Source organism: Ptychodera flava, chromosome 5 (genome assembly GCF_041260155.1).
Source record: "Ptychodera flava strain L36383 chromosome 5, AS_Pfla_20210202, whole genome shotgun sequence".
Classification (NCBI taxonomy): domain Eukaryota; kingdom Metazoa; phylum Hemichordata; class Enteropneusta; family Ptychoderidae; genus Ptychodera; species Ptychodera flava.
The window spans coordinates 15,906,661-15,918,615 of record NC_091932.1 but is presented as its reverse complement, the minus strand read 5'-3'; the positions used below and the strand labels follow the sequence as shown (position 1 = coordinate 15,918,615).

Genomic DNA, 11,955 nt, shown 5'->3' with positions numbered 1-11,955 from the left:
CAACTAAATAGTAAACAGAAGGTATACAAACGCTCTATACACCAGGCAATAAGAAGGCGAGACAAACCTCAGAAAATGACTAAAAAGGCTTATATTCCCATTGACACCTAAATGTTTAAAAAGCCTTGGAAGTGAATCTATCATTAGTTTCTTATCATGGATGACATTTAACCAATGATAGACCCTGACTTCTTTGAAGCATAGACCCTAAAAATGGACGTTTTAGGGTCCATGCTTGAAGACACCATTCCACCAGTATGACCGAATCAGAGAGACCAGATTGATCTAACATTCGAGTTAGATCAGCCACCAGCAGCTGAGAAAAAAAGAAGTCAACATAATCACCAGAGTCAAGCGAGCTAGACAACGGCTTTACACATTACTTTACACTCTCCACAGAGATGGCATTCTTACACAAAAAAGCGTTCAAAAGCTTCGTTAAAGGCATTGTTCGCGATCCCAGGGACTGCATGCCAAGATTCCCCGGCGCAAACGCTGTAGGTTCAAAATTATTTCAATATGAAAAGATACCTTACTTGAGGTGTGAACTGATTTTCAATCGGTGATTGCTCTGCAAATATCACGCATGGTGTCATATTTACAAACATTGTGATCTTTTGTTCTACTTGATCGGTAGTTTATTATTATTATTATCGGGAGTCATAAGCCATTAATTCGGTAACGCGGAAATTTTCCGCGTTCAGGGGATCAGGGGATAAGTCTAGATACATGGTTTGTGCCGGCCAATCCTTTCATGTGGGCGTGGCTGGTTGCGTGGCAAATGTAAAATATTAGTCATACTTCTTTGATTTGTATGTTTTACATTCCATGTTGTACAGTACTGCCTGTACTGTACATGAACAGTTCATACATTGGGAAAGTATTCTGTGCTTTTTTTCCATAGTAAGGTCCCCTCAGTCTGAAATAAGTCTATAGTGTCAACCATTTTTAGCTCACGTGTGTAAACACGTGGGCTAATGTCATAGCGATGTCTGTCTGTCTGTCCGTGTATATGTGTGTGTGTGTGTGTGTGTGTGTGTGTGTGGGTGTGGGTGTGGGTGTGGGTGTGTGTCTGTCTGTTTACATGATAACTCAAAAACGCCTGAAGTCAGATTTGGTACACAGGTACCATATGCTACTTGCAAGAACTGATTAGATTTTGGTTAGTGTGGCTTGCATATTAATGAAGTTATTGAATATCGTTTTTTTCCGTTCAATAGTTATCCTATAGGACGGCAATGACAGTATAGACATATATCAAGAAATGCTGCTCAAAATTTCATGAAACTTTTCACAGATGACAATCTCAGAACATTATAATGATACTGTTGGTGTCATGTCAATTATCTTCTCATTTGCATATTAATAACTTTTGTTATTAGTGACATATCTCTGAAATTCCTGCACCAAACTTGATGATACGTGCAACAAATATCAATCTAATATATATCTAATTATACTTAGAAGTACTGGGCAGTGTCAAGTCAATAATTGCTCATTTGCATATTTTATGAAGTTTATAATTAGTTATATAACTCCGATATAACTGCACCAAATTTGATGAATTCTGCTGCAGATACTGATCTGACTGATATCTAGCTGTGGCATAAAGCACTTAGTGTTGTCAAGGTAATTAAGGGTTCATTTGCATATTTAATGAACTTTGTGATAAGGTATATAACTCTGAAATTACAGCACCCAAGTCAGTGAAATCTGGTAATTTAATGAACTGTTGTTATTAATGAGATAACTCTGAAATTCCTGCACCAAACTTGATGATACTTCCAACAAATATTGAACTGATATTTATCTAATTGTACTTAGAAGCATTGGGCAATGTCAAGTTAATAAATAGCTCATTTGCATATTTTATGAAGTTTTGTAATTAGTCATATAACTCCGATATAACTGCACCAAATGTGATGAAATCTGCTGCAGATACTGATCCGACTAATATCTAACTGTGGTGTAAAGCATTTAGTAGTGTGAAGTTAATTAAGGGTTCATTTGCATATTTAATGAACTTTGTAATTAGGTATATAACTCTGAAATTACGGCACCCAAGTCAGTGAAATCGGGTACAGATATTGTTCTGATAAATATCTAATTGTACTGAGAAGCATTTGGCAGTGTCAAGTTAACAAATAGGTCATTTGCATATTTTATGAAGTTTTGTAATTAGTGATATAACTCCAAAATAACTGCACCAAATGTGATGAAATCTGCTGCAGATACTGATCCGACAGATATCTAATTGTGGTGTAAAGCATTTAGTTTTGTGGAGTTAATTAAGGGTTCATTTGCATATTTAATGAACTTTGTAATTAGTGATATTACTCCAAAATTTTTGACGAAACTTGCTGCAGATGTTGATCTGATAAATATCCAATTTTACTGAGAAGCATTAAGCAGTATCAAGTTAATAAGTACCTCATTTGCATATTTCATGAAGTTTTATAATTAGTCATATAACTCCGAAATAATTACATCAAATGTGATGAAAACTGCTACATATACTGATCCGACAGATATCTAAAATAATCGCAATCATACCAATCCATAATCCAATAACACTAGGTCAAAATTTGTAAGACAATAGTTGTAAACATAGACACAAAACAGCACAGAACAGACAGTAAATAGACGGTACACGAACAAAGTCAAATTCATGAAAGAAAGATATATGGACCGCTGGCCAAAAGACCAAGAAGTTGTAAAGCAATAAGTAGTGTGAAGTTAATTAAGGGTTCATTTGCATATTTAATAAACTTTGTAATTAGGTATATAACTCTGAAATTACGGCACCAAATTTGGTGAAACGTGCTACAGATATTGATTTGATAAATATGTAATTGTGCTATGAAACATTGAACAGTGTCAAGTAAATAAACAGCTCATTTGCATATTACATAAAGTTTTTTAATTAGTGATTAAACTCTGTGAGTATTGTGCGAAGTTGATAAACCTGCTGCAAATAGTGATATAACAGATATCTTATTGTTCTGTGAAGCGTACTACTATTAATGAACATGTTGTAAAAAACGTGAGCATATTCAGTTCATATCTGGTCTTCGGTTACTGTAATCTACTCCAATAAATTCCCACTTAACTCATTTGTATGATTACACAGGGAAGCCTAAGCCTATCTCTTACAATCTAAGATTTGAGATATTTGACAACAACATGTATGCAATTTTCATATTTTTCATTGGCCTAAATAACACACAGGAGAAAGTCATACTCAATGTTTTGTCCAATTGAAAGTCAAATTTTCACCGAAACAAGTAGAGGTGGCCATCTGTAAGCCAAACGAGAATTAATATTAGCAAAGATGGATATTAATTGAGCCTTTCCCATTTCCGATCCCAGTTACTCATACAACGGGGTATAAGCGAGATATGGTACCTTCATGACAGCCAAGATTATCGAATGTGTTGAAACCTAAGTGGCCCCTATTCAGTACCACGTAGCCTACAGGTACACCTTAAAGGCATACTTACCAGGCCAAAATAAGACACAGTGGCAACCAATTTATCACCCTGATCTCTAACTATTTACCTATACACCCAATAAAGCACCGGGACACAAGACAGTTGTACATCACAAACTTAAGAGAGAGATCGAAGACACTCACTACACAGAACGCAGGATGGAAGACTGCAAAGACGATTCTTCAAATAGGTAAAAAGGAGGCTAAAAACAACACAAACATTCACAGCAACGACGATAGGTCGGGTTTTCTTCCTATACTACGGTACAAAACCAAACCAAAGGGTCTTTCAAAGGCCACCGCACTTCCCTTAAAGCCCGGCTCGAAATGGACCGGGATCATGATTAGTGCCAAGTTTGGGTGGATGTTTTGGGGCATGGCTCTGCATAATGAGTCTGTTGGTTACGGTTGCGATCATTCACATATCTGCGTAATCTGTCTGCTCTCAAATCACGCTCAGACTCTAACTAATATAGATACGTACAGCCTTCGTTTTCCGGTTCGTTTCAGTTATGCCACGGCAATAATCGAAAGAAAAAAGAAAGATAGAAAAACTATCAACTTCATAAAAAAGGAGTTTGCTTGAGTGAATTTATTTAAGTTTTCAGGCCGTGTCATCGTTCATTATGTGAATGATTCGGCTACTGACCACCATGTACATACGGAATACATGTCTGCCATACATGGTGAAAGTGATAATCAAATTGAAACTTTGAAAGAAGTAATAAACTTATAGAAAATTTACAAATAACACGAAATTGGCAATTTCGTATGGTAAATTACGGATGAAAGTTGACTAAACTGTATTCATCTGAACATGGAAGGAGGAACACGTCAGGAAAATGGTAGGAAATAGGTGAACAACGCGACGTCATGACCGATCGCTATTAAAATCAGAAAATAAAGGAAGTTCACAACATCACGTAAGGGTCGATACTTCCTTGAATCTCGTGTATCACGATACCTGTAATAGCGATAACGGTCGGCTGCTCGGTTGCTTGGCGGGTGACATCGACAACTCATACCGAGTTATGTTTATTTTCGTAGCAATTGGTATGTCAAAACCTTACCAGCCCTCCGAACACGACATGTCATTTCCACGTGTAAAAACGGCCGTTTTCGTGGCCAGCATATATATCCAAAACAACTGTTCGGTACCGTCAAGTTCGACCGTAGATTTGGAAGTTGTTAAAAACGTGAATCTCTTCGACTGACTATAATTAAATTGATCATGGAGGCTACCATCATGTTTTGAAGGTTGTTTTCGATGTCATTCTCGGTGCAAACTACAGACTCTGCCTACAGTTTTGTTTTAAAAAGTTTACGCGCTTTTCGCAAGAATACATCGTACTACCAGTATAGTCCTCTTGCTAAGTCACGTCTGAAAATGGTTCACTTTCGTGATGTCATTGCACCATAAACGCTAGCAAAAGAGTTGATGACAATTTACACAAAGTTTTCATCCTTTGCCCGCTGATATAACTCTAAGCATACTTATGGTTTGTTTACATCGTAATTGTTCTCGTATGCACAGCAAATGTTTGACCAGTTTACACCTCTGCGCGTCACCGAATGATTGACAATTGTTTGAATCATGGAACAACTGTCTTTTGAGGGCCATTCCCTTTGTTCAAATGCGATTTCTCCCCTACTCGTCGTAGTTTTAAAAAATTGTGAAATTTACGGATACGTGTATGGCTTAGGTGTTTGCTAATACTTTTTGTTGTTTGAGAATCGTTTAGGCTGATTTTAACGGAGCGGTCTACCTAGCTGTTGCCAGTTGTCACTCGAGTGCCATTATGAATTTTCAATAAGTTGGGGGGCCTTTTATACTCCACACACCGGTGTAATGGCAAAACATGACCACTCACGAAAATGTGTTAAAAACAGAAAGCGTAATAAAACTAAAAAAGCAAAAATAACTGCACAAAATGACAAACAAAATATCTCAAACACAATATTACAACATACCAAACATAAACGAAACACAGTGACCAACAAAAAACATGGATTTACTAAGAATCTTTCTTAACACGAATTTTCTTTGCAAAGGCTTGAAATTAATTCCAACACCGAAAGGTCCATACAGAATCAATCCCCTAGAAGACACAAATGAATTCATTCCGATACATAATACGACGAAAAAAACTCAGAAAAATAAATTCAAACACAAGTCCACAGGGACTCCACAAACAACACAGGAAGCACAAGACACAAAAATTACCTAGAAGCTACGGTTAACTCTTGTTAGCATTTTCTTCCTCAACGCAAGGCAAACCATAAGTCTATTACAGAGAGGTATGTGACATACTACATATTAAGAAAACATGCTCATGCAGCTTCTAAATCCCAAGATACACACTTTCAACATTGTTTTTCTTCTTTATTGCATTAAGTTTTTTAAAACAATATATAAATACCTTGTAAAATTGTTTGGAGGAACAGGAACTTAATTATTGGGTTTGAAATTAAGCAAATTTTACAATTTACATTTCATGGCCGATATAAAACCTAATCGATGTTTGAATATTGATTTATCCCCATTAAGTTGTATACCAATGGTAAGGAAATTATCTGGGCTTTCTAAGAATGTATTGTTTATGGCACTTTGTTGTTTTTGTTTCCGACTAGCGGTAAATATGTTACCCCTAACCCATTCCTATTTTACTAGTGAGGGCGTGACAGCCCCCTACAAAACAAGTCGCTACACTCTTACACACCATCAGTTAAATGACAAATAAGCAGATTATGACAGCTGAGAATACTGGCTAACAGAAAATCATAGTGGGTAAAATGCCTTAGAGGAGATGATTTTGATACCTTGCCAACGGACTAACTGTTTTGTGCATATTGTTCAAAAAATCACTTAAAATTGACAAAAACTGAAAGGCTACAGCTTTGTAACTTTTTACAATGAGAAATTTTTCCAAATAAAACTATACATCTTTAGAAAGGCCCTTTTCAGAACTTTCGAGCAGTATAACATTTATATGGTTTCATAATTTATGGCTTGAGGCAGAAGGGAAACATTACCCCTACCCCTTATATGATAATTTTGTTTTAAAAAATCACTTCAAATTGACACAAACTGAAAGATTTAAGCTTTGTAACTTTAAAATATGCAATTGACACAAACTGAAAGATTTAAGCTTTATAACTTTAAAATATGCAATTTTCCCAATAAGACTATACATGTTTAGAAAGGCCGTTTTCAGAGCTTTCAATCGGTATAACATTTATAGTCGCGCCAGCGGCTTACTGACTACGCATGCGCGTATTCATAATATACTGTGCGAGTAACCGGAAGTGTACCCTTCTTTCGTGCGCCTCCATTTTTTTTGATTGCTCGTAAATAAACAAATTCGAAACCTGCTCTCTATTATTTTATAACATGCAATTAATAAAATACATCTTTTTTATTAGCGAGTAATTATTATCATCCACCCTGTCGCTGATACAAAATTTCTTATCACACCTAAAAATTAAGAAGAAGAGAGAAAACTGTCGTGCATATGAACGAGAACATTCGCAAAGAATGCTGGGATTGAATCTTAGAAAGGCGCCCTCTGTGTCAATAACTATGTGCAAAATTTACCCGTTTTTAGAAGTAACGCTGGGTTTCAGCTGACAATATCAGAAGTTGGGTGGTACAGTTACTATTGCAAAGTTAATGATGGCACAATACGTCCCTTGTTAAACACAATAGATAGTAATCATGGTAAAAATTGCAAATTTATGTCAAACTTTTTACACATAACAGAAAATCTATACCTACAGGGTCTGACATCGTGTACGTGAACTGTCATCAGAGGGTAAACCGGTCATACTTGTACAAACGTATATAGAAAGTAACAATTAATTTTATTTTATCCTTTATGATTACTAATCATGAATCGATACAAATAACATTTTTAATCTCAACGCCTGGCGCGACACCAAGGGCTGAGCCCTATATAATATTATGGTATATGATTCATGGCTCGAGGCAGAAAGGGAGACATTACCTCTATCCTATATATTATAATTTTGTTTTTAAAAAATCACTTAAAATCGACAGAAACTGAAAGGTTTGTAATTTTCAAATATGCAATGTTTCCCAATGAATCTATATATGTTAAGAGAGGCCTGAAGCAGCATTTTCAAAAATGTAATATTTTAACATTCATGATTCGAAACAGAAAGGGAAACATTACCCCTACCCTACCCCTTATATTACATACGGATATATGGCATACCGCGTAATAAGAAAACAAGCTCATGCATCCACTAAATCTCAAGACACATACTTTTAATGTTGTTTTTCTTATTTATTGCACTGAGTTCTTTCAAAAAATATATAAATACCTTATGAAAAATTGTTTGGAGGAACGGGAACTTAATTATTGGGTGTGAAATTTAGCAAATTTTACGATTTACGGTCAATGGCCGATATAAAGTCTAATCGACGTTCGAATATTAATTTATCCCCATTAAGCTATATATCAATGAAAAGGCCATGATCTGGGCTTTCTAAAAATGTAACGTTTATAGTATTTTATTGTTTCTCTTTCCGTCGAGCGGTAAATATGTGACCCCTACCCCATTGTTGAAATCCAAGATGGCGGCCAAGATGGCGGCCAAGATGGCGCCAAATGAACCCCATGGGACAATATTTGATTTTTGGAACATCAAAATTCATTAAATATAGACCCTAAGGATTACAAAAAATCATAGGTTAAAAAGATATATCCGTGGGGTGCATGGGAACCCTACCTTCGACCCGACTATTAGGAGTAGCATGGAGCTACAGCGACCGAATGGGATAAAAAACATTTACTGGTAGAATTGCAGTCCTGCAATTGTAGGGAATGTGGTCCGAGAAACGTGCACTATTGAAGTATCCATACTTCTAATTCTTGCGGGATCGATTTACAGTATTTGTACACGACATAATAAGTTTCTTATGATCATACTCACCGAGTTTATTGTTCAAGTCAATGATTGTGTCTTCTTGGTTCTTTGCCTCGTCTTCCATAGCTGCAAAGTCTTTTTCTGCAAAGAAGCATGAGCAGTCACGAAGTTCAAGATTCTGATTTCACTACCTTCTCAAAATTTTCAAAATTATATTAAAACATTTGTGTTGTTTGCGCCACATGAATGCTCGTTATAAGGGAATACGATGGAAATAAATATTTCATGAAAATATAATACATTTAACTATGACTTAAACTAAATGGCACTTTAAATACATAGCGTCTCGATTGACAACTACATAAATTCCGTATATTATGTAAGGACTAGACACACACACGTTACCAGGCTTTATTTGTTACATGTACACCACTCATATCTATGACTGCAATTTACGTAGCAGACCGACAAAGTGATACATCATATTCGTTAAATTAAGTGTGCAGTTCAATATTGTTTACGTTACGGGAGAAATGTGTTCCACATATTGTAAGGTAATATGATAGAGGCCGCTCGCAAAAGGAACACTCATAATAGCCGTTAATTGATAATTGTGATTTCAGTATATGGCTTTTAACACTTAATTGAACTCCTTTTCTCTGGGATTAATTCGTATCATGTAAGCAGCAAAGTTTCTTCAAATCAAAGAAAATGATAAAACCGAGGATTAAAAATAATTGACAATGAAGTACTCCATTAGCAAACAAAACGTGCTTTATTTTACCGGCATTACATGAACTATGAGAAAGTGACATTGGAGAAACGGATTGCCTGAAAGTAATGTCGATTTTTAAATATATTCAGAAATTCACGTTCTCACCTGATGTTTGTGATCCAACGAGCGCTCCAATATTTTCTGCTCCATGTTTCTTTTGTTGATTCTTTATTGCAGTTGTGATGTTCTGATCATATCTATCCCGAAGTTTCTCATACAAATAATGCAGTGCATCATATTTTTCAATCCACCTCTTCTTTTCCCAAGCTAAAGATACTGGAGATATTTTGATTTTAAAAGATTATTTCACACTGACATTGCTTGTCCGTTTTCAGCTACATACCGGTAACGTATCCTCGCCAGTACTAAACCAATGATCCAATGTGAGGATCAAGTGTACAGCTTTGAGAGACATGAAGTCATGACGAGATCATCTTCATCGATATATACACATATGCTTGTAGCGTGATAGCGCAATGATAGGGTAATATAAAGCTGGACATGTTTCTGGAAACTGTCGTAATTTCTCTACAACATCACATTCATAAATCATTTTTTATTCACAAATCTGGACCAGGTCTATAGTTGTTCTTACTTAATTAACACAATTCGTTGGCCTACCGGTGAACACTGTTGCATATTTTAATCTTGAAACAGCAAAATGCAATTAAATTATTAAAATGGTGTCGCGCATGTTAGAATATACAGATTGGGCTTAATGGCCGATAATGAGTTCAATGATGGTGAAAAAATAAAACCAATGTAGGTCGCAATCCTAATTACAAAAGGTCATTTAATTAGTTAATTAGTAACTTATTGACTGGATGTTGCCAAATATTTTTGCATCCTATCGTAAGACTGACAGATTATCACCTGCAGCATATTTCATAAAGTTTGATGCAGTGCTTCTGGACATTGACCCCAAACAACAAAAATCCATCATGTAAATGCAAATTAGCAATTAGTTTAAACAATACCACTATGTGTCATTGAATCGTATTTACAACACCATGAGATCAATATCTGTACCAAGTTTCATCAAACTTGATGCAGTATTTGTTGACATATCACTCTAATTAGGAAAGTTCACACTCGGCAAAATGCTTGATTTACAACAATATACGCACTTATACTAATTCTGTACATGTGTCAAATACGTTAAGTATACACGTACGTATACTAATAAAATGCAAAACTACAGTGTACACTTAGTGTGCAAAGATCTGCATAACGTATACTCATGATCTCCATAGAAATACGCGACGCATATCAACGCATTGGAATGTTCCCTATACAAAGATATACGTTGCGTATGCAATAAATATTTTGTTCCATATACATCAATATACGTAAATATCAAATACGTTAAGTATACACGTACGTATACTAATAGAATGCAAAACTACAGTGTACACTTAGTGTGCAAAGATCTGCATTACGTATACCCATGATCTGCATAGAAATACGCTACGCATATCAACGTATTGGAATGTTCCATATACAAAGATATACGTTGCGTATGCAATTAATATTGTGTTCCATATACGTCAATATACGTAAATATGCTAAGCGCATATCAAGCATTTTGTCCAGTGTCATTACATATTGCAATTACAAATTCATTGAAATGGCACTGATAAATGACTTTATTAACAGTTAAAGCAATGTGAGCTTAATATCTGTACCAATTTTCGTGAAATTTGATGCAGCATTTTGTGACATATCAGCCTAATTACGAAAATTCAATAATTGACATGATACTGCTACATGTCGCGAAACAAATTAATGTGCATATGCATGACATTGGTCAATGCCTTGTACCAACTTAGAATAATATTGATGCAAACATGTCTGAGTTATGGCTCTGTACATGAAAAAAAGTATCAAAATGGCCACCAGGCAGCCATTTTTTATTGGATTGTGAAACCAATAGACATGCATACTTATGATATAGGTCAATGTCCTTGTACCAACTTTGAATAAAATCGGTTGCTAAATGTCTGATTTATGGCTCTGGAAATGAAAAAATCATAACAAAATTATCAAACAAATTGACATGCATATATATAACATAAGTCAATGACCTTGTACCAACCTTGAATAAAATCGGTTGCTGCGGACATGAAAAATCATAACATAATGGCCGCCACGCAGCCAATGTATTTGATCTTACCGTAAAAAAATCAAAGTGCATATGTATGACATAAGTCCATGTCCTTGTTCAAACTTTGAATAAAATCGGTTGAGACGTGCCTGAGTTATGGCTCTGGACATAAAAAAATGAAACAAAATGGCCACCACACGGCCATATTGAATCATATCGTGAAACAAAACCACGTGCATAGGTCAATGTCCTTGTACCAACTTTAAATAAAATCGGTTGATACGTGTCTGAGTTATGGCTCCGGACATGAAAAAATCGTAACAAAATGGCTGCCAAGCGGCCATATTGAATCGTATCGTGAAATAAATCCACGTGCATATGTATGACAGAGGTCAATGTCCTTGTACCAACTTTGAATAAAATCGGTTGAGACGTGTCTGAGTTATGGATCAGGACATGAAAAAATTGTAACAAAAATGGCTGCCATGTGGTCATATTGCAAAACAAATTGACGTGCACATGTATGACATAAGTTGATGTCCTTGTACCAACTCACAATAAAATCGGTTGAGATGTGCCTGAGTTATGGCTCCGTACATGAAAAAATCGTAACAAAATGGCCGCCGTGCGGCCATATTGGATCGTATCACAAAACAAATTGACGTGCATATGTATGACATAAGGGGTAATCCTTGT

At 35.7% G+C, this 11,955-nt stretch overlaps 1 protein-coding gene across 1 annotated transcript in view; it reads right to left on the bottom strand.

The window, feature by feature from the left end:
- Positions 1 to 302: 302 nt before the first annotated feature.
- Positions 303 to 11,955, bottom strand: part of LOC139132729 (RAB6-interacting golgin-like) — a 33,770-nt gene continuing 22,117 nt past the window's right edge. Inside the window, exons 9-11 of the mRNA XM_070698996.1 lie at positions 9,261 to 9,431; positions 8,447 to 8,521; positions 303 to 316 (exon numbers count right to left, since the gene is read on the bottom strand). Of these exons, the coding sequence (XP_070555097.1) occupies positions 303 to 316; positions 8,447 to 8,521; positions 9,261 to 9,431 (260 nt within the window). The remainder of the gene's footprint in view (positions 317 to 8,446; positions 8,522 to 9,260; positions 9,432 to 11,955) is intronic.